The sequence below is a fragment of the Hyaena hyaena genome, unplaced genomic scaffold (assembly GCF_003009895.1).
Source record: "Hyaena hyaena isolate Hyena2069 unplaced genomic scaffold, ASM300989v1 scaffold_227, whole genome shotgun sequence".
Classification (NCBI taxonomy): domain Eukaryota; kingdom Metazoa; phylum Chordata; class Mammalia; order Carnivora; family Hyaenidae; genus Hyaena; species Hyaena hyaena.
In genome coordinates, this window is record NW_024080859.1 from 60349 (window position 1) to 83702 (window position 23354).

At 50.5% G+C, this 23354-nt stretch overlaps 1 protein-coding gene across 2 annotated transcripts in view; it reads right to left on the minus strand.

Annotated features, from left to right (window-relative positions):
• Positions 1-16795, minus strand: part of PGPEP1 (pyroglutamyl-peptidase I) — a 30537-nt gene extending 13742 nt beyond the window's left edge. For both annotated transcript variants that reach the window (XM_039243387.1, XM_039243386.1), the window contains exons 1-2: positions 16696-16795; positions 14748-14800 (exon numbers count right to left, since the gene is read on the minus strand). In XM_039243387.1, coding sequence (XP_039099318.1) covers positions 14748-14800; positions 16696-16729 — 87 coding nt within the window. In that variant the 5' untranslated portion in view covers positions 16730-16795. The remainder of the gene's footprint in view (positions 1-14747; positions 14801-16695) is intronic.
• Positions 16796-23354: the final 6559 nt, after the last annotated feature.

Consider the following 23354-nt stretch of genomic DNA (forward strand, 5'->3'; position numbering starts at 1 on the left):
TGTTTGTTACTATACTTTCCCCTTCATTACACCCTGATGAGAATTATTTATAGACTTGGCGCATGCCACAGAGCAGGGTCTCAGTTCCTGTTCACAGATGGACCCAACTCCTCGGGGACCCTCTAACAATCCTGAGCATGAGGTGGCTTGAAAACATCATGAGGGGCACCTGGGTGGCTCAGTCGGTTAAGCGTCCAACTTTGGCTCACGTTGTGATCTCGCAGTTTGTGAGTTCGAGCCCCGCGTTGGGCTCTGTGCTGACAGCTCAGAGCCTAGAACCTGCTTCAGATTCTATGTCTCCCTCTCTCTCTGCCCCTCCCCTGCTCGGGCGCTCACTCTTTCTCTCTCAAAGAATAACTAAACATTTAAAAACACATGTTTTAATTGATAGTCGGAATAATGAAAGCTGCAGGACTGCTTCCCACCGTCCCCTGTGTCGTGCAGGGGTCGGAAGATGCTACCACTGGCGGGTGTGGGGTCCCAGACAAGGCCTTTTCTGCACACACTTGGCTTCGCTGAGCTAATTCACTGCGGGTGAGTTCTCGCATCTCCTGAAGTGGCTTCAGGGTTATTTTATCCAGTTGCCTTGACCTTGCTATCCGCGCGGTCCCAACGCCACACTCATTTGCCCACAGCTGCTGGAGAGCATCCAACACCTGGAAAGGCCGGTCCCTTCCCACCGACAGAGACTTCCCACCTATTCCCCCGGGAGGTGCGTCAAGGTCACCTGGAGACAGGATACCAGGATGGGGGCGGGGCATGGCGTATGTGTGTGGTAAAGCTCACTTAAGTTTATTTTATCATTCTGAGAGAGAGGGAGGCAGAGAGAGAGAAGGAGAGAATCTGAAGCAGGCTCTGCACAAATAGCATGGAGCTCGACATGGGGCTCGAACTTACAAACTGTGAGATCACAGCCTGAGCCGAAATCAAGAGTCGGACACTTAACTGACTGAGCCACTCAGATGCCCCAAATCACTGGGTCATTTTTTTTTTTTTGAGAGAGAGAGAGAGCACATGCACAAGCAAGTGGGGGAGGGGCAGAGAGAGAAGGGCACAGAGGATCTGAAGCAGGCTCAGTGCTGCTGACACCACAGAGGCCGATGCGGTGCTCGAACTCCCGAGTGGTGAGATCATGACCTGGACCAACGCTGGACGCTCAGCTGACTGAGCCACCCAGGCGCCCCCCATGTGGGGGAATCTTAAACGCCAGTGCAGGGAACTGAGACCCCATCCCTGTCACCAAGCGCAGTAATGTGTGGAATCAAAGAATGCCCTCCCCCCAAGAAACCCCATGGCCAACGGAGGGCACATCTGCCCCCTGGGCACTGGCGCACAGGTGGGCTGCAGGCGGCTGCTGGGGCAGGTGGATGGGAGATGAGCGGGTGGCATTTTGTGTGACATCAATTTCAACACCCTTAAAATATCCTTAAGAGAAATGTGGCAAAATATTTCATTTCTCTTACGATGTTTTCTCTCGGTCATGAGTAGTATTACTCTCATGTTCCCTTTTCCTCTAAGCCTCAACTTCCCGGACTGCGCAATGGGACCAGGGAGCACTCCCCCTTAAAGGGGAGGGGACTTGGGGACGAAGCAGGCGTGGAGCTCACCAGCAAGTCTGCACGCCATCAAACCCCCCGGAAGGCTTTGCATCTATCACCCGATTTCCACGCCCACGATGTCACGCACACTTGCCCGCACGCCACACACCAGGGGGATTATTCTGGACGGCTACACAAACACAGACAGACACTCGCTTGCTGGAGTTCTTTTCATGGTAAATTGAATCCTCCAGACAGTAAGTGTCGGTCGGGCTCTCTGAGATCATTCCCAGATCTCAGTGGTGTGAAGCCTTCCCGGTGGACGCCAGACAGTCCCATGGGCAGGATTTATGGGATACGCCAAGTTCTGTGTGGCAATTTGGGGACTCAAGCACCATGGTCTCCCACCCTACTCCACCCCAACCTGCTTGCCTCCCAAGGCAACATCTAAAATCCCATCACCCCCTTCCCCTGCTCCCGCTTTGCTGTGCTTCCTGCCGCATCTAGAATAAAAATCCTAACTCCCCGGGGCACTTGGGTGGCTCAGTCGGTTAAGCGTCCAGCTTCGGCTCAGGTCATGATCTCACGGTTCATGGGTTCGAGCCCCGTGTCCGGCTCTGTGCTGACAGCTCTGAGCCTTGAGCCTGTTTCAGATTCTGTGTCTCCCTCTCTCTCTGCCCCTCCTCTGCTCACGTTTCTCTCTCTCTCTCAGAAATAAATAAAACAACAACAACAAAAAAAATCCTAACTCCCCACCATCCTCCAGGAGGTGCATAAACGGGACGCTGCCAACTTCCTTGCCCTCCTCTCCCTTCACCCTCACCCCACTTTTGCTCACTTCTCTCCAGCCACGTGGCCTCCCTGACACCAGACTCACTCCTGCCTCAGGGCCTTTGCACTGGCTATTTTCACTCCATGGAACACTCTTCCCCTTACTTTCCGGTCAGTCAACTCTTTCCTTAGCCTTCATGTCACAGCCTCCTGAGCAGCACTGTGGACACCCACACTCCCTCAGCCCCACAAAATGGTGTTCCTGCTCTAGCACAGGACATGAGCGTGGTAGGTGCTTGTGGATACTGGCTGGACTGAGCAGCTCAAGCATGGACGGAGAACCAATACAGACCTACATGCCTCACTTTCCTCAACTATAAATGAGGGTTTGGACTAGCTGCTAGCTGGGACCCTCTCTTTTCTTTTCATCCTTTCCTACATTTAAAAGTAGCTCTGGGAAGCGGGGGGGGGGGGGGGAGTCCAGGGGGGGGGGGGGGGGCCTGAGGGGAGCACGGTTAGTTAAGCATCCAACCCTTGATTTTGGCTCAGGTCATGATCTCACAGTTCATGGGATCAAGCCCTGCATCCAGCTCTGCGCTGACAGTGCAAAGCCTGCTTGGGATTCTCTCTCCCTCTCTCTCTGCCCCTCCCCTGCTTGTGAGCTCCCTCCCTCAAAATAAATAAATAAACTTAGTGAAGAGGTACAGACAGCCCAAGCATCCATCAGTGGATGGAAGGATGAATAAACAAAGTGTGATCCTATCCATACAGTGGAATATTATTCAGCCACGAAAAGGAACAGAACCCTGACTCGCGCTTCAATGCAGATGGACCATGAAAACAGTGCTGAGCAAAAGAAGCCAGACACAAAAGACCACACAGTGTATGATTTCTGTATATGAAATGTCCAGAACAGTCAAATGCATAGACACAGAAAGTAAATTAGTGGTTGTTAGGGGCTGGAGAAGGGCGGATGAGGAATGGCTGCTGACGGGGGCAGGATTTCCTTTGGGGGATGGGAATGTTCTAGAACCAGACAGAGATGGTGGTTGTACAACACTGTGAACATAAAAATGCCTCTGAACTGGTCATTTTAAAATGGTTAATTTTAGGGGCGCCTGGGTAGCTCAGTCAGTTAAGTGGCCGACTTTAGCTCAGATCATGATCTCACAGTTTGTGAGTTCGAGCTCCACGTCGGGCTTTGTGCTGACAGCTCAGAGCCTGGAGCCTGCTTCGGATTCTGTGTCTCCTTCTCTCTCTGCCCTTCCCCTGCTCACGCTCTGTCTCTCTGTCTCTCAAAAATAAATAAACATTAAAAAAAATTTTTTTAATAAAATTTTATGTTATGTAAGTTTCATCTCAATAAACAAAGAAAGAAGTGGCTCTTAAATGCATGGACGTGGAGCGTAGGGGTCAAGGGCATAGCCTCCAGAGCCAGGTGACCACGTTTGCTCCTTCTTCCTACCAGCTACTGGCTGAGTGACCTTGAGCAAGTCATTCACCCTCTCTGTGCCTCAGTTTTCTCATCTGTAAATGGGAATAACAGTAGTACCCATGTCATAGGGAGGAAAAATAAAACAATAGACACATAAGGCAGAGTCTAAAAACTGCTCAAAAGATGTTAACTTAAATTACACTTGGAAACATGTGCTTCCTTAAAAAAAAAAAAAAAGGCGCAATTTCTTCCAGCTAAAATGGAGCCTCCAGAATCAGATCCCCCGCGCCCCGCCCCCCATCTTGAACAACTGGAAACAAATAGACAAAATGTGTAAAATAACCCTTTTCAGACATTGGAGAGTCAACGCTGGGGTTCTAGAAAAGGCAAGAAGGCTACACTTTGCAGAGCAGAGTCCTGGATAAAAGACAGTTGGGGGCGGGGGGGGGTGGGCAAAGGGAGCAACTGACAAACGCAGTGATCTTTCGAGAGTCTGAGAAGGAAGAGGCAGAGCTGTGCAGAGACCAGGGACTGAGCCTCGAAAGGAGCTGGTGTGAACCAGCCAGAGCGGAAAGACTTCATAAGGAAGTAGAGAAAACTTAGCCCCAGCATAAAGACTATTCTGGTCCTGCTTAAAAAAAAAAAAAAAAAAAAAAAAAAAAAAAANAAAAAAAAAAAAAAAAAAAAAAAAAAAAACAGCAAACAAATAAACAAAACTTAACAGCAAGGCTGGGAAGGATCAAACTGTTTCCAGCAACTTAATTGTATCCCAGAGCAAAGCTCAAGAATATTTAGAGGAAATAAAAAAGTATCCAGGGTGCCTCAAGGTAAAATTCAGAAGGTCTGGCCTTAAAGTGAAACTTATCAGACAAGGGGGAAAAAAAGAAAAAGGCAGTAAACTACAACCTTTAATGAGGAGAAAAATCAACCAATAGAAATGAGACCAGAAACAACAGAGATGGTAGAATTAATTAGCGGATAAGGACATTAAAAGAGCAAATTTTTAAAAATCCATACAGACCAAGTTTGAAGACCGCCCCCCCACACCGCCCAAGCCTCGTCCCCAGACTTCAGAGGTTAAGTACTGTTAAGGGCACACACACCCATACTGCCCTATCTCCCTGTATTAGACGTACCTCGCTGAGAAAATACGTAGGATTCATTTTTACATCAACTGTATTCCCCACTCAGCAATTGGTTTCAGAGATCTGGCTGCGTTGTTAGGCGTAGATCTTATCCCCTCCCTTTTCCCTGGGGCATAATATTCCATCTCAGAAACTAACTGCCCGGGGTTTAAGTATTTCGCTACCCTGGAATATTGAAGTGGCTTCCAAATTTCCTCAATTATAAGCCATGCTGCCGCAGACGCCCTTGTGTACATTCCTTGCACACGTGTGCGAGGCGCAAATGCTAAGGACGAGTACCTATTTACTAGGGAATGATACTGTTAAACCAAAGCCTGCTTCTCTGATCTCTGACTCAGCACATCCTGGGGGGGCGGGGAGAGAACTTTGGAATTTATAAATGAACCTTCCCCTGATCCCTTAGAAAAGACCCACTGAGCTCTTTTTTCTCTGAAAAACAAATTCATTAACACCCAAAGCACAGACAGTAAGAGAAAAACAGAGACATGAGACTTGATAAAAATGGAAAATTCCTGAGCATCCAAAGACACAATCAACGGAGTGAAACAACAGCCCAAGAAATGAGGGGAAATATTTGCAATCACATATCTGACAAGGAATCAAAATCTTGACGACATAAAGAATGCCTACAACTCAATAACAAGAAGAACAACAAAATTAACAGCCCATTTAAAACGAGGCAAAGGCTGGGGGCACCTGGCTCAGTCGGTTGAGCATCTGACTCTTGGCTCAGGTCCTATGATCCCAGGGGCGTGGGATCGAGCCCCATGTCAGGGATTCTCTCTCTCTCTCCCTCTGATATGAATAGACATTTCTGGGGAGAAGATACACAAATCGCCAATAAGTACATGAAAAGATGCACACGTTGTTAGTCACCAGGGAAATGCAAACCAGAATCCCAACAAGGCGTCCCCTCCCACCTGTCAGAATGGCTCGTATCAAAAATTCACGAAGTAACACGCGTCGAGGAGGATGTGGAGAAGTTGGAGCCCTTGTGCACTGCTGGTAGGAACGTAAAATGCTGCGGGGGTGCCCGGCTGGCTCAGTCCGTGGAGCATGCAACTCTTAACCTCGGGGTTGTGAGTTCAAGCCCCACGTTGAGTGTAAAGGTTACTTAAAAATAAAATCTTTGAAAACAACAACAATGGGGCGCCTGGGTGGCTCAGACACCTAAGTGTCCGACTTTGGCTCAGGTCGTGATCTCACGGTTCGTAAGTTCGAGCCCCACATCAGGCTCTATGCTGACAGCCCAGAGCCTGGAGCCTGCTCACTCTCTGTCTCTCTCTCTTTTAAAAATATATAAACATTAAAAAAAATTTTTTTTAAAGAAATGGGTGCACGTAAGGGCGGGTGTGTGAGTGTGAGCATCTATCTTCCCACCTCTGCCCACTGACAGCTCACAAGTAATGACTCCCCAGCAGCACTGAGCACACGCAGCCCCCAGCTCCTGGTTTTTAAATATTATTGAGGATAGAAGTGAAGGCTTTCTGTTGACATGGCTGATCTCAAGGCCAGGGTAGGGAAAGTACATGGGTGAACCTGGAGTTACCACATGACCCATCAGCCCCCCTCTGAGCTGTATGTATACCTAAGAGAAGCAAAAACCTGTGTGCTCACAAAAACTGGTATGTGAATGTCCATGACCCAGGACAACCAGAAGGTGGAAAAAAACCAAATACCTATCAACTAAGGAATGGCTGCTCAGACACAGTATGCCCATACAGTGGAATACTATTCAGCCATAAAAAGGAATGAAGTGCGGACGCACTGCAATATGGATGGACCGTGATAACACGATGCTGAGGGGCACCCGGTGGCTCAGTCAGGTGGGCGTTTGACTCTTGATTTTGGCTCAGGCCATGATCTCATGGTTCATGGGTTCAAGCCCCGTGTCAGGCTCCTTGCTGACAATGTGGAGCCTGCTTTGGATTATCTCTCTCTCCTTCTCTCTCTCTGCTCCTCCCCCCCAAATAAATAAATATTTTTAAAAATGCTTTTAAAAATAAAAAATAAATGTGATCGTGAGTGAAAGAAGCCAGACATAAAAAAGCTACATGAGGGGCGCCTGGGTGGCTTAGTCGGTTAAGCGTCCGACTTTCACTTAGGTCATGATCTCGCGGTTCGTGGGTTCGGGCCCCGCGTCAGGCTCTGTGCTGACTGCCAGCTCAGAGCCTAGAGCCTGTTTCAGTCTGTGACTCCCTCTCTCTCTGACCCTCCCCTGCTCATGCTGTCTCTCTCCTAGAAATAAATAAAACATAAAAAAAAAAAAAGCTACATGATGCATGATTTCATATAAAGTGTCCAGAACATTCCATATAAAGTGTCCAGAACAGGATAAATCCATAGAGATGGGGAGTAAATTAGTAGTTACCAGGCACTGGGAAAAAGGAAGAATGGCAGAGTGACAATTAATGGGTTGGGGTTTCTTTCTGGGGTGATAAAAAAAAAAAAGTTCTGTAATTAGCCAGTGGTGATGACTGTACCAGGATGAATTTTATGGCACGGAATTGTATTTCAGTAAGATTGTATCTTGATTAAAAAAAAAAAAAAGACACAAAGCACTTGACATCCAACACTCAGGTAGACATCAGAAAAGAAAGCAGAAAGAGATCTCCTGCTAAATGCAACAAAGATTCCTGGATGGGATCCTCGAACAGAAAAAGGACATTAGTGGGAAAACTCGTGAGACCGGAATAAAGTCCAGAGGTTACGGATAGTAACGGACCAGTGTTGGCTTCTTCATTTTGAGAAATGCAGTCGTTATTTAAGATGCTCACACTAGGAGGGGCGCCTGGGTGGCTCGGTTAAGCGTCTGACTTTGGCTTAGGGCATGATCTCACTGTTTGTGGGTTCGAGCCCTGCGTCAGGCTCTTTGCTGACAGCTCAGAGCCTGGAGCCTGTTTCAGGTTCTGTGTCTCCCTCTCTCTCTGACCCTCCCCTGCTCACGCTGTCTCTCTCTCTCTCAGAAATAAATAAAACATTAAAAAAAATTTTTTTAAAGATGCTAACACAAGGGGAAATCAAGCGAGGCGTATGCAGGAGCCCTCTGCGTTATCTTTGTAATCTTTCTAAATTCAGAAGTTCTAAAATTTTTCTGAAATAACTCATTTACAAAAAGCGAGACTGAAACCAAAACAAACAAACAACAAAAAAAAGATGTGCTCAGAGAATGATGGGGACACAGAAAAAGGAACAGGAGACGGCTGGAACAGGTTGCCATGAGCCAAATCTGGGACAATCTGAACAAGAGCAATTTGAACATCAAAATAAAGACTGAGAGTAAGCGATGCCCTCATATTTTGAGGGCAGTAAGTACACGCGGATACAAATAAACTCCTAAAAGTAGGAAGCCATAAAAAGTGTCAAAGGAGAGGTGCCAGAGTGTCTCAGCCGTTTAAACGTCTGACTTTGGCTCAGGTCATGATCTCATCGTGTACAAGTTTGAGCCCCGCGTCGGGCTCTGTGCTGACAGCCAGCTCAGAGCCTGGCGCCTGCTTTGGATTCGGTGTCTCCCTCTCTCTCTGCCCCTCCCCCTCCCCTGCCTCTCAAAACTAAATAAACATGGAAAAAAGCGTCAAAGGAAAGATGGAATTAGAAAATTACTGCCATTTGGCAACCAACAACTAAAATAAAAACTGATTCAGGCAACACTCACCACGGGATGCTGAAAGTGGGTGTAAGTCTAAACAAGTATTTATATGGTACAAAGTATCTCACGACAAGGTACTGTCTAATTACAAAGGGCAAGATCATAAATAATTTCATAGGAGAGAAGTCCACCAGATCTCATCTTTAGCAAATGATCAAGGTCAACAACGCCAGTCACAAGACCCTTCAAAATCCAGTGCCTCCCGATACACTGCACCAAGAAGGACACAACATCGCTTCTGAGGGCTTCCTGCCCAAACCTGCAGCTTCAGTGTAATCAAGAGGAAACCTCAAAGAAACCACACTGAAGGATGCTCTCCAAAGAACTGAGCGGTTCTCAGCAAATGCCATGACATGAGACACAAAGAAAGACTGAGGAACTTTCCAGATTACAGAGGATTCAAGAGGTGGAACACTGAACACAACATATGATATGGAATTTTCTTCTGCTGTAAAGGACATTAATAAGGCAATTGGCAAACTCTGAATAAGGGCTATAGGCTATAGAATTGCATCTGTGTTAAATGAATCTGATTTTAATCGTTTTGTTCAGGCTGTGTTTTAGGAAATGCACAATGCATTATTTAGGGGTTGAGGGGTGTCATCTCTGCAGTTGACCTTTAAATGACTCAGGGAGGGGTACCTTGGTGGCTCAGCTGGTTAAGCATCCAACTTTGGCTCAGGTCATGATCTCACAGTTTGTGAGATCCAGCCCTGCATCAGGCTCTGTGCTAATAGCTCAGAGCCTGGAGCCTGCTTCAGATTCTCCGTCTCCCTATCTCTGCCCCTCCCCCTGTGCACGTGCTCTCTCTCTCTCTCTCTCTGTCCCTCTCAAAGATAAATAAACATACAAGAAAATTAAATGACTCAGGGCAATTCCTCAAAAAATTAAACAATTATAATATGACCCAGCAATTCTATTTCTGTGTGTATATTCACAAGAATTGAAAGCAGGCTCTGAAAGAAATATTTGTATGCCCACGTTCACGGCACCATTAATCACTATAGCTAAAATGTAGAAGGACCCAAGTGTCTATCAATGGGCGAGTGGATAAGCAAAATGCGGTATACCCATATGATAGAATAGCATTCAGTCCTTATAAGGACAGAAATTCAGACACAGCCTACAACACAGATAAACGATGAAGGCATTATGCCGAGTGAAATAAGCGAGTTACAACAGGATAAATACTGTATGGCTCCACTTATACGACATCCCTAGAATTGGCAAATTCATTACAGACAGAAAACAGAATGGAGGAGGGGCCCCTGGGTGGCTCAGTTTGTTAAGCATCCAATTTTGGCTCAGGTTGTTATCTCGTAGTTGTGAGTTCAAGCCCCGCATTGGGCTCTGTGCTGACAGTACGGAGTCTGCCTGTGATTTTCCCTCCCTGTCTCTGCCCCTCCCCTACTTGCGCTTTCTCGCTCTCGCTCTCTCTCAAAATAAATAAATAAACTTTAAAACGTTAAATTTTTAAAAATTTAAAAATCACCTTTATTGAGCTCATGCTCCATTTCAGGTGAACTCAAGTGCCACTTCAAGTTGAACACAAACCCTGTTTCTCTCTCCCCCCCCCCGCCCCTCCCTCACTTGTGCCCTCTCTCTCTCAAAAACAAAATCACCTGGACACCTGGGTGGCTCGGTCAGTTGAGCGTCGAACTTCGGCCCAGGTCATTCATTATCTCACTGTTTGTGGGTTCAAGCCCCGCGTCGGGCTCTGTGCTGACAACTCAGAGCCTGGAGCCTGCTTTGGATTCTGTGTTTCCCGCTCTCTGCCCCTCCCCACTTGTGCTCTGTCTCTCTCTCAAAGATAAATAAACATTAAAAATTTTTTTTAAAAATCACCTCTACTTGTTTGGTTCCCGTTGAGGGCAGCTGTCCCCCAGCTGAGTCTGCTGTCCCCAGGTCAGGCCACCCACAAGCCCAGGCGCCGGTACTTGGGGAAATGAGCTCTGTGGGCAGGGGCACAAAGGATACTAACTTGATCAGTGACCAACCTGAGAACCTTCTCAGGGACACCAAAACCCTCTGGATGGCCAGCCTGGCTGTGGTGTGCCCAGGCTGCATGTCTGGCCTGGAATGCCAGGCCCTCCCTATGGATCCTCTCTGCCCGGCAGAACGGGCGCTATGTGCTGAGCAACGTCACTTGCCCAGATCAACTCAAGGCTTGTCTCCATAGGGTGATGTTGCATGAGCCTTAGTGGGGTGGCCACATGCCCCTATCAGTTCTCGGTGGTAGGAAGGGAGCTGGCAGCACCAGGAAGCCATGGAATGAGTCACCTCCTTCTTTTCTCAGGTTTTTTTTTTTTTTTTTTTTTTTTTTTTAAGGAGGCTACATGCCCAACGTGGGGCTCGAACTCACAACCCTGAAATAAAGAGTCACATGCTTTACTGACTAAGCCAGCCAAGTGCCCTGCGAGTGACCTTTTTGTCCTAATCTTTGTTCCTCATGTGCTCTGGGTCCTCCCCTGCCCCCCCTCCACCTTCATCTGGGGGAAAAGTCTAAACTAAGAAGCTTCCATCAGGGGCGCCTGGTGCCTCAGGCAGTTGAGCATCCAGCTTCTGCTCAGGTCATGATCTCACGGTTTGTGGGTTAGAGCCCCGCGTTGGGCTCTGTGCTGACAGCTCAGAGCCTGGATCCTGTCTTCAGATTCTGTATCTCCCTCTCTCTCTGACCCTCCCTACTCATGCTGCCTCTCTCTCTCTCAAAAATAAATATTTTTTAAAAATAAAAATAAAAAAAAAAAAAAAGGAAAGCTTCCACCAAAAATATACCGCCATCACCACCACCCGCCCCTCCACAGGGCCCCTGCTGTTTCACTATTAGGGAGCAAACCCTGAAGCCCCCCAGTGCCAAGGTGGAAGAGGGGGTGAGTAGGGAAAAGAGCCCGATGTCCCTCCTCCCACCAGCTCAGGCTAAGCAAAGGCAGCTGGCCCACGGGGGACACAGAGGCTGTGGCGTCTTGTTCATTCGCCAGTGTGAGGCTGGCCAGAACCTCCTGTAAGGTGACTGTGGTCAAGACAGCTGCCGCCTCCAGGGCAGGGTGGAGAGTGGTCGGGAAGGGATCCAGCTGGAGGGAACATTCCGGGTTGATGGAAATGGGTCACTATCTTCACTGAAATATCCTGGACCCGGCTAAGTACTCTTCACTGAAGCATTAGGGGCACTGAAGATCTGTGGGGTCGCTTTATGCCAATTGCTCCCCAATTTTAAACAGGGCAACGGAGGGGAAGGGGCGGCTATGAGGCCCCTGCGGAGTTATCAGAAGTGGGTGGCCTGGAATCTGGCTGAACGCCTTGCCTCTGGACACTTTCTGTTCCAACAGGGCTGGACAATCCTCCTGGGGGAGGAGGGGAGCGGCAAGCACACCCCAAGTCCCACGACACTGCAGTGAGCGTGGCCGCCAAGCACACGCCCGTGGAAGGAACAGGGCTCCCCGCGCCCCAGACGGCGCATTGTCTACACCCCAATCTACCTGACAAGACCCCGCCGCGAGGCCGCATCTGACCGATTCCCTTGACCCCACAACAAAGAGCCCCTTTGTTCCCTGGTTAATATCCTTAGCAGGTCTGTCTAGACTCACTGTGGCAGTAATTGTCCCGTGATGTCACCAGGACCTGTGACCCAGCTCCTCCTCACGGCGCTTGGGCAAGGGACACTCCAGACGGCCCCAAGCCAAGGGGGTCCCGGCCCTTGACACCCACCTGAGCCTCCTAGGAAGAGAGACACCTGCAGCCAGTGTCCCACACCCGCCACCCTAGACCTGGGGGGGGGGGAGGAGGGGCGGACACTCCAAAAATAAAGTCCCTTCTGTGAGAGGTGCTGAGGGGCAGGGCCACCCTGGGGCGAGGCAAAAAAAGGGGGTGCCCTCCGTCCCCAGCACTCCCACCTCCCCGCTGTGCCTTGTGGGAAACAGATCACTCTCCACTAGAGCACAAGTTCACCCAAGGCATGAAGAAGGAAGATCAGACAAAAGAGAGGGACAGAGGAGGTGGGGGGAACAGGCGTGAGAAGAGAGCGAAAGACAGAGGCACAGAGAGATGGACAGAGAGAGAGAGATGGAGCCTTAAGGGGAGAGAGACAGGAAAAGAGAGAGACCCACAGAAAGATCAAACGAAACTGAAAGAGAGAGACACAAGGAGGGAGAGAGAGAGAGACAGAAATGGAGAGACAGAGACCTAAGGGGGAAGAGAGAGAGACCAGAGGGAGTCTGAGAGACAGAGACACAGAGACAGATAAAGAGAAGGCAAGAGACGAGAGAAGTTAGCTGGTCCCTGAGAGACGGGGGATTCTTTCTAGATGACAGCTCGGGCTTCTGAGAAGTCAGTAGGGACAGGACACTAATTGCTGCTCACCCTGGGTGACAAAAGTCCCATCTTCAGCTCAAGGGGACTGACGCCTACTGCTGCCAGAACTCAGAACTCAGGTGCAGATCACAGCAAGGACATTCCGAGGCCCATTTTCTGGAGGGATGGATTCCACCCACCCCACGGGACATCCTCTTCACGGGCAAATCCGTTTTAGTCAGGTCAACTTAGACACACCAAGGGGAGCTCCCAGCAACCCCACGGAAGGAGCCCGCAGACACTGTGCTGCACACAAGGCACCAGGGGCAAGCGCAAGTCCATTGACACCAAGTTCTAGAACAGGCATCACCCACGGCGGCAGGGAAAAAAAGTCAGCAGAGCAGTTTACACCTGGGGGGGAATAGTGAGGAAGGGGCACAAGGCTCTTCTGCGAAGAGAAAGGGGCCAGGAATGTTCTAGACCCTGATCCAGACGGGGGTGACACGAAGGTGCACATGCGTAAAATTTCACAGAGCTATACTGACCACATTCAAAGTAGGTATGAGCAACTACAATATTTTGTTTTGTTTTGTGGTTTATCCAGGGAATGGTGGAGAATCCTCTCTTCTGGTTTCATAAGCTCGAGGAAGAAAAGCAAAAAGTCTTCCGGAGGCGAGGTCTGGTGAGTTGGGCAACCCAAGTATCAGGGGTGCTTCGCCTCCAGCAGCAGGATGAAAAGCTGCCATCCTCCACCATCCGCATCCCAAAGCCTCGGTGGGATTTCCAAAGATTGTTTAATTGATTTTTCTCCTATTTAGATGCAGATCATAGTGTCTGGGGCCCAGGAATTCAGACACACGGCTTTGTGTCCACTCAGCCCCGTGAAGGCTCCTGTCTGAAACTCGCACAAAGCCAGACACACAACGTTTTCAGAAACACGCTGTTTCCTTTTTGTCTGGGGCTCCAGGGAGCGGGTGCAACGGGCGGAGGCCCGGACACGCTTCCCTCTGCAGGGTCCCGGGGACCCCGTCCCTCTGTCCCGCTCAGAAGGTGGGGCAAACATTTGTTTGTTTGTTTGTTTGTTTGTTTTAAAAAGGAAAGTAGCCAGGATTCTGAGGTCTGTACGAGGGGTGACATAAAAGGCGGGGGGCCCCCGACTAGGAGTTGATGCTTTGGGGTTTTTTAATTTGGATTTTTTTCTCCAAATGCAGGGCTCTGGAGTGAAAAGCAAGGGATGCTTTAAATCAAGCAGCTAATGGGCTAGGATTAACACGAGTCTGGCTGCGGTCTATGCAGATCTGATTTATATAAGGAGAAAGCGGTTCTCTCTTCCTCTCTCCCCATTGTTCCCCGTCTATCTCTCCAAATGCCCCATCTGACAAAGAAACTGTAAAGCTTGCAGGCTAGTAACCTGTTCAGGACAGTGGGAAAGACACCCCCCATCCCCCCAATATCCAGCCTTCTCCTCCCCCAGCTGCTGGGAGGCAACAGTCAAGGTCATTATATTCCCTCTGCAAGGTTAACACATTCCCCCCCTGCATCCCTGCCTGGTCACCCCCAAACCTGGCTGGGGCACGGGGCACTTTTGAGGCAATGCCATTCTTGTTTCCTCGCTGTGTGACCTCACATAACTCTCTCTGGGCCTCATCAGTTGCCTCACCAGTAAAGTGGGCACAAGAATACATGCCCCCCAGCCATGCAAGGGCGGTGGGGGAAACTCAGAGTGCTTGGTGCAGAGCAAGCTGACAGGTGCAGGGTACAGCAGTTACCATCTGGAAAGAAGTGTATTTCAGACACAAACGTTTTGCAGGAAGCTTCGAGGGAGATGTTCTCCGCGGAGACTCCTTTCCTTCTTTGGTGCCATATGTTTCCAGGGGAAGCCCAGCCCCAAGCCTGATTCCGACCCTCCAGACCTGAGTTACCTGGACTGCAATCCAGCTGGCGTTCACAGTGTGTTCCCCAAAAGGGCCAAACCCTGCAAAAAACAAACAAAAAAACCCGTAAAGTCAGCATATCAGTACCCAGTGATCTTTGCTAGCCCGCCCAGGGACAGGCTGCTGCCCCAGCTGGGAGAACAGGGATCTTAGAGCACCTCCCACCTGGGACGACGTCAGGGGCCTGGTCCTGTGTTCTTGGGTGCACCCAGGGACCTTTAGAGCACCCCTTCTTTCTCTGCTCTTAACTGTCCTTTCCTGTCTTCACCTTCACCTGGCTCTTGTGCCCAGCGAGGGGTCAGAGGCCACCTTTTGCCCCAGAAAGGGCTGGCCTGTATCCCTGACCCCCAGCTACAATTACTTTATCACTGTCTTCGTCTGTGTGCTCCGGGCAGCACCGCGAAGTAAGGAGTGGCCCTTCAGGGACGCATGTGGGTGTCTCCCATGCCAGGCTGTCCACTTGCTCCAACTCCAGGCCCCACTTACAAACCAAGAGTCACCTGAGAGTCACGTGCCAAGTGTTCTGGGCACTGTGGCCTTCAGCCTCACTGCAGCCCCTTCCGGCCAAGGCTGTTTCCTGGGCCCGTTTTACAGGGGCAAGACTGAGGAACAGAGAGGTGAAAACAGCTGCCTCAGGCCACACAGCCAGAAGGCAGAAGAGCTGGCACTTTAAACCAGGTTCACGAGAGTCCACAGCTCTTCTATCCTAACCACCCTGTCACCCTGCCTAAAAAGGAACATCTCCAAGAAGACTGAGGGTCCCAGGTGGTGTCAAGGCCCCCGGAGGGATGCTGTGTCCTGGAACAGCGACCCCCCCGCAGTGGGGGCAGGATTTCTCCACCCCCTTCCTCCCCCTTCATTGACAAGTAAGAGTCCCAGCTCAGCCACCTACAAATGGTGACCTCTGTAAGCCTCAGTTCCCTTTGCCAAATGGAGATGGTGAAGATGTCATGAACTCATGCAAGGAAAAAGTCCAGGCTGGTGGCTGCCTGGACACTAGAGGAACAAATAACCAGATACAGGAGGGCTGCGCGTGTGGGGAGGGTGGGGAGCAGCGACCCCCGACCGAATTACACACATCTGTTGAGTGAGTGCCTTCGTCTACCTTCCTGAGAATTCCAGGACCAGCCTCACCCTCCCGGGTCCACAAAACACTTGCGTGAACCTCCGTTGCATCTCCTACTCTGACCCCTCCAGCCGGCCGGTCAAAATGACCCCCCAACCAGAGGCCGGGCGGAAGTTGACGCCCACGTGGCCCTGAGGCGGAGTCTCCCGGAGGAGGAACAGTTAGTTTCAGGAGTTGGTGACAGCGGGGAAGGGCTCACCCATAAACAGCCCGGGGCGAAAAGATTTTGACTCGGCCGGTCCTGGCGACAACAGAGAGAGCAGCTCCCCGGCTCGTGGTTCCCCCGACCCCCGACCCCCGCCCCCGACCTCCACCTGCTCTTGCCTCAGGAGAGCAGCCCCCTGTTAGCGCAAGGCTGGGGGAGCAGGGGCTGGCAGGAGGTTCATTTGTCACTGGGGCACTTCCTGCCCGCAAATTGGCCTTTGTCCCCTGGGACCGTGGGTGAGGAACCGGCCCGACGTCGGGAGGGGCAGGGATAAGTCTGGTCCTGCCCACCAGCCGGGCAGACAGAAGACAGGTGCCCAGAGGGCCACTGCCCTCACCCGGGGAAGGAAGGACGTCCGAGGGGCCTGCTCCGCGCTGGGCACTTGACCCGACCCCCACGCCCTTGCCCGCCCCGACCCCTGACAGCGGGAACACAGGGGCGCGCCTTCTTCACTTTCTACGTGTTGCGCGGACTGACTGGGCGATGACATCTTCCAAGCCTAAGACGACTTCTAGTACTTGCCCCGCCCGGCCACCGCGCCCCTGCCGACCCCGCCGGCTCTGGAGCCGCCCGACCCGCCCCTGCCCGCGGCCCCATCAGCCTACCCGTCACCACCACCGCCTTCCTGGGCTGCTCCATGGCGGGCTCAGGCTGCGACTCTGACCCGCTCCTGCCGGGACTGGCGAGTCCGCAGCCGCGGCTGGCCCCGCCGCCCGGATCCCGCGCCGCCCCGCCCCCGGCCCCGCCCCGGCCCCGCCCCCCGGCCGGGCCGCTCAGCGTGCGCGCCCCCGGGTCCTAGACGCTGCGTGCGCGCCCAGGCCCGGACGCTCACCCTGGGAAAGCCCAACTCCGTGCCTCCCCCAACCTCAGTTTCCCCACCTGCGTGATGGGGACAGTTCGGCCCGTGCGGAGTGGCCGCTTGAACTCACTGGGCGCCGCTGTCTGCTCACTGCTGTGACCTGTCTGGGCCCCCTCCCCGCCACCTGCCTGTAAGACTGTTATTCGCTACGTTTCACGGAGGAGGAAACTGAAGCCTGGATCCTAAGGCTGCTGACTACAGCCTCCTGGAGTCGCAGAAGCCCCCTGCGGGCCAGGAGGCTGAGGGCGAACGGAATAAAGAAAGTCCAGCACCACAGCGCGGCGGCGCCCGAAGGTCCTCTGCAGGCTCCTGTGTTGCCAAGAAAGAAGGTGATGTGGCTCCACCGACGTTGGCTTCTCTCTCCATCTCCTCACCACTCACCCCACTTCTAGCCCCCCCAGCCCTCCAGGGGCCTAGCAGAGTCCCACCCCAGGGCCTTTGCATTTACTGTTCCCTTCTGCCTGGACCATGCCCTGTATCTGCGATGCTAGCTGCTTCTCTTCCTTCAGGAGCCAGCTGCCCTTCACCTCCTCCTAGGTGGTCTCTTAACCCTCCCTGGCTGAGATCGCCCACCCGGCCCCTCACCCTCTGTGAGCATGCTTGCTCACTCTCCATGATAAACTCTACTTTCCTGATTTATTTCCCATTTCTTCTAACATAAGGATTAGAACTTCCAGGTCAGGGCCCTGCCTCCATTAACAGCCATGTCCCTGCACCCAGTATATGCCTGGCAGACTGTAGGTGGCCCACTAACGATCGTCAAGAGACCAGGATTTCTCCAAACACTGGCAGAAGAAGAAAGCTGAGTTTCTGGCCCCATCATCAGGAAACAGGGCTAGACTTTGGACCTGGGTCGCTGGCGTCTCATTCCAAGCCGCCTTGGCCCCGGATTAGCTGGGATGCTGACTCAAAGGCCATCTGCCTGTGGCCCCAGGCTCAGAATACCCAGGGAAGAGCTCACTGGACTGGCCTGGAGCCCCGATTTGCAAGCTCAGACCAGAGGTCACATACCCAGTGGCTATTTTTGGTCTTTGGCAGCTCCAGGTAGAATTCAGAAAATCTGAGAGCCGGCTTGCACCAGCTGTGGGAGCAAGACCCGAGCCAAGAGGGAAAGGGAACAGACCAGAAATCTCCCGACGATCATGTTTCATGACTCAAACATGTTATACGTGTCTGCACGTGTTGCTAGAAGCCAGAGTCGGGAAGGGAGGGAAGCCACATCGTTTCCCCGCATCCCGCTACAAAAGGAAGGAAACCTGGAGAGCACCCAGAGTCAGCGCCGATGGGGAGAAACTGAGTCACACAGTACCGCTGAGAGAGTGGGGGCGGGGAAGGGCCAGCAGCACCACAGTGTCCACGGGGGGATACATGAAGGGGCAGGGAGAAATGGGGGGCTCCTTAAAAAGGGGGGGGGAGGGGCGCCCGGGTGGCTTAGTCGGTTAAACGTCTGACTTTCGCTCAGGTCATGATCTTGCGGTTCATGGGTTCGAGCCCCGCGTCGGGCTCTGTGCTGACTGCCAGCTCAGAGCCTTGAGCCTGTTTCAGAGTCTGTGACTCTCTCTCTCTCTGGCCTTCCCCTGCTCACGCTGTCTCTCTCTCTCTCTCTCTCTCTCTCTCTCTCTCCTAGAAATAAATAAAACATTAAAATTTTTGAAAAAAAAAAAAAAAGAGGAGGGGGAGATAGTTCCATTGGGAAGCCAAGCCGCAAAGCGCTGCCGTGGAAAAGCTCGGCAGTTCCTCAGGAAGTTAAACGTAGTTATCGTAGGGCCAGCAATTCCACTCCTAAGCATAAACCCAAAATAGTTGAAAATGGGTCTTCAAACAAATACTTGTCCATGATTGTTCATGACAACTGTATTCAGTTGCCCAAAGGTTTGGACAAACAACCAAATGCTCATCAATCCATCGGCAGACGAACGGGGAGACAAAGCTGGTCCAGCCACGCAGTGGAATATTACTCAGCCATGAAAAGGAATGAAGTACTGGTCCGTGCGTGGGGGAGCCTTGAAAACATCGCGCCTGGTGAAGGAAGCCGGTTACAAAGGCCGCAGAGCGTATGAGTCCACTTGAAAGAAACACCTGGAACAGCTCTGTGCTGATGGAAGGGAGCCTGCTCTCGGAATTCTCTCTCCCTCTCTCTGCCCCTCCCCTGCTCACGCTCTCTCTCAAAACTTTAAAAATAAATACATGAATAAATAAGAAATCCCGAGAACAGACAAGTGCAGAGACAACAGAGAGCAGATGAATGCTTGCCAGGGGCTGGGGGAGGGGGATGAGGGACTGATGGCTAATGGGGATGGGGTTGCATTTTGGGGCAATGATTTCTGGGACTAGACAGAGGTGTTGGTTGTACAACGTGGTGAATGTATTTAGTGCCAAGGAATTGTACACTTTAAAATGGTGTAAGTTGGGGCGCCTGGGTGGCTAAGCCGGTTAAGCATCAGACTTCGGCTTAGGTCATGATCTCATGGTTTGTGGGTTTGAGCCCCGCATTGGGCTCTGTGCCAATAGCTCAGAGCCTGGAGCCTGTTTCAGAGTCTGTCTCCCTCTCTCTCTGCCCCTCCCCCACTTGCAATCTGTCCCTCCCTTCCTCTCTCTCTCAAAAATAAGCATTAAAAAATTTTTTTAATAAAATGGTTTAGTTCATAGCAGCACTCTCAACAATAGCTAAAACATGGAAAGAGCCTAAGTGTCCATCAACGGACGAATGGATCAAGAAGACGTGGTTTATCTATACCATGGAATACTCCATGGCAATGAGAAAGAATGAAATCTGGCCATGTGTAGCCACATGGATGGACCTTGAGGGTGTTATGCTGAGCGAAATAAGTCAGACAGAGAAGGACAAATATCATATGTTTGCACGTATAGGAGGATTAGGAGGAACTTAACTGAGGAACAAGGGGGAGAAGAAGGGGGGAAATGGTGGGGGAGGGGGAGAGAGGCAAACCATGAGAGACTCTTGAATGCTGACAAAAACTGAGGACTGATGGATGCGGGGGGGAGGGGGGATGGGCATGGAGGAGGGCACTTGTGGGGATGAGCACTGAGTGTTATGTGGAAACTAATTTGACAATAAACTATTTGTAAAAATATATATATATATCAAATTTTTAAAAAATAAATAAAATGGTTTAAGTGATTTTATATTAGCACATTTTATCAAAGAAAGAAAAGAGAAATGAGGGGCTCCTGGTGGCTGGCTCAGTCACTAAAGCATGCAGCCCTTGATCTTTGGGTGGTAAGTTTGAACCTCAAGTCCAGGATAGAGTTTTATTTTAAAAATAAATAAGTAAGAGCGCCTGTGTGGCTCAGTGGGCTAAGCGTCCAACTTCGGCTCAGGTCATGATCTCACAGTTCATGGGTTCAAGCCCCATGTCGGGCTCTGTGCTGACAGCTCAGAGCCTGGAGCCTGCTTCCGATTCTGTATCTCCCTCTCTCTCTGACCCTCTCCTGCTCACGCTGCCCCCCCCCTCAGAAATAAATAAAACATTAAATAAATAGGCAAAGAAACAAATATATATTTTAAAAGAATAGAAAAGAAATCCCATGTGGAAGAAGTTACGGACTGAAAAGCAAATGTTCAAGAAGGAAAGAAACACAAATGTGTTGGCAAATGCAGAAAATATCTCAAGAAGGAAAAGCAAGAAATTGATACTTGGGCATCCTGGGGAGGGAACCGGGGGTGTGTGAAAGGGGAGGTGGAGGCAGACACTGCCATGACTCCTTACACCCCGTGTACACATCAACTACACGTTTCTGCTGTTATCTGAAAGTAGAGCTTTTCTATGAAGCCTTTAGTAAGCCGAAATGGCAAGGAAGTAATTACCATTAATTTATATGGAAAAAATTTTTAGCATTCCCAGACTCCCTACAATATCCTCTTGGGCTTTTCTGATATCTTAGGACACATCTTGGGTTTTTTTTTTTTTAATGTTTATTTGTTTATTTTTGAGAAAGAGAAGTAGAGAGAAAGAGACCATGTGCACAAATAGGGGAGGGACACGGAGAGAAGGAAAAAGAGAATCTCCGGCAGGCTCCACACTGTCAGCGCAGAGCCCGACTCGGGGCTCGAACCCACAGACTGGGAGATCATGACCTGAGCTGAAGTTGGGTGCTTCACTGACTGAGGCGCCTGGGGGGACCCCAGGACACATCTTGCTCATGGAATGAATGACCCAATCAATCAACCAACCGATCAATCCATCGAAATCAAACACAGATGCTCACAGCCACAGGCCAGGGCTCTGGTGGCTTGAGGCTGCCATCCTGAGTGTGGTTCTTAGAGGAGGGGCTGCCACTTCCACTCCCACTGCCCAGGACTCACGCCGCATCTACAGGGACTCGCTACGGAACAGACGCTAACCCTTCCGATTTCTTTCAGTTACAGCAAACAGGCACTAATGAGTAGGTATTTCATAAAATAAAAGCCCTCATTGGGCTCTGCACTAACAGTGCAGAGCCTGCTTGGGATTCTCTCTCTCTCTCCCTCTCCCCCCACTCTCTCTCCCTCTCTCCCCCAAATATAAATAAATAAACATTTAAAAAATAACAACAAATGAGGGGCGCCTGGGTGGCTTAGTCGGCTAAGCGTCCGACTTTCGCTTAGGTCATGATCTTGCGGTTCGTGGGTTCGAGCCCCGCGGCGGGCCCTGTGCTGACTGCCAGCTCAGAGCCTGGAGCCTGTTTCAGTCTGTGACTCCCTCTCTCCCTGACCCTCCCCTGCTCACGCTGTCTCTCTCTCTCTCTCTCTCCTAGAAATAAATAAGAAATATTTTTAAAAAGTAACAACAAATGAAAGTACATTCACAGTGTCGTGCAACAGATCTTCGGAACACTTTTGATCTCGTAAAACTGAAATTCTGTCCCCATGAAACGCCAACTCCCTCCTCCCCTCCCCCTGCCCCTGGCGCCCACCATTCTACTTTCTGTCTCTGTAACTATTACTCCTTTAGGGACCTCGTGTAAGTAGAATCACGCAGCCTTTGTGTTTTTGTGACTGGCTTGTTTCACTTAGCGCGGTGTCCTCAAGCTTCCTCCGTGTTGTGGCGTGTGTCAGAATTTCCTTCCTGTTTAAGGCTGATAATACCCCATCGTATGAATATGCCACCTTTAGTTTCTCCATCTTTCCATTCGTGAACACTTGGGGCTGCTTCTACCTCTGGGCCACCATGAGTGGAGCGGCGATGAACACGGGTATACAACTGACTCTTCGACATGCTGCTTTCAATTCTTTTGGTCACTCAGCTTTCATAACTTCTCATTTTGAAATCACTGAAGACTAACAGAAAGTTGCCAGAATAGCATTTCCATGGACCCTTAACCCAGCTTGACCCAGTGAAATGGCCCATCTTACTAAATTGTTGTCAAAAGCAGAAGTGGACATGGGTACAATGTAACGGACTCAGGTACCACACCTAATCTCCCAGAGCTGTTGAAAAAGAAAGTTTCATTTGTAAAGAATTGTTTCCTTTAAAGTGTCTATGCAGGGGGGCGCCTGGGTGGCTCAGTCGGTTAAGCGTCCGACTCCCAGCTCAGGTCATGATCTCACAGTTTGTGGGTTCGAGCCCCGTGTCGGGCTCTGTGCTGACAGCCAGCTCAGAGCCTGGAGCCTGCTTTGGATTCTGTGTCTCCGTCTCTCTCTGACCCTCCCCTGCTCATGCTCTCTCTCTCTCTCTCTCAAAAATAAATAAAAACATTTAAAATTAAAATAAATAAATGAAATGTCTATGCAGGGACCCCTGGGTGGCTTGGTCTGTTGAGAGTCAGACTCTTGGTTTCAGCTCAGCTCATGATCCCAGGGTCATGGGATTGACATGGCAAGCATGGAGCCTGCCTTCTCTCTCCTTCTGCCGCTCTCCCTGACTCATGCTCTGTCTCTCAAATAAGAAATAAAATCAGCTGTTTATGTCATTTTCTTAGGGAGAGAATGAGGACAACAAGTATGGTAGTGAGAGCCGGTTGGCCTGACTTCAAATGCATGCCTTCGGATGAATTATTTTCCCATTCCGAGCCTCAGTTTCCTCATCTGTAATATGGGGATTACAGAGCACAGGGCCCCAGGGAGGACTGGGAGGGAAGGTAAAGTCTAAAATAAGAGTATTAGTAAGTGGCGCCTGGGTGGCTCAGTCAGTTAAATGTCCGTCGCTGGAGTTCAGCTCAGGTCATGACCTCATGGTTTGTGCCTATGAGCCCAGTGTCCCAGTGTCGGGCTCTGTCCTGAGAGCCTGCTTGGGATTCTTTCTTTCTATCTCTCTCTGCCCCTAGAGCTAGCTCTCTCTCTCTCTCTTCTCATTCTTTGTCTCTCTCCCCCACTCATGTGCCTGCACTCTCTCTCTTCTCTCTCAAAACAAACATTGTTTATTTTTTTATTATTTTTTTAAATTTTTTTTTTTTATTTATTTC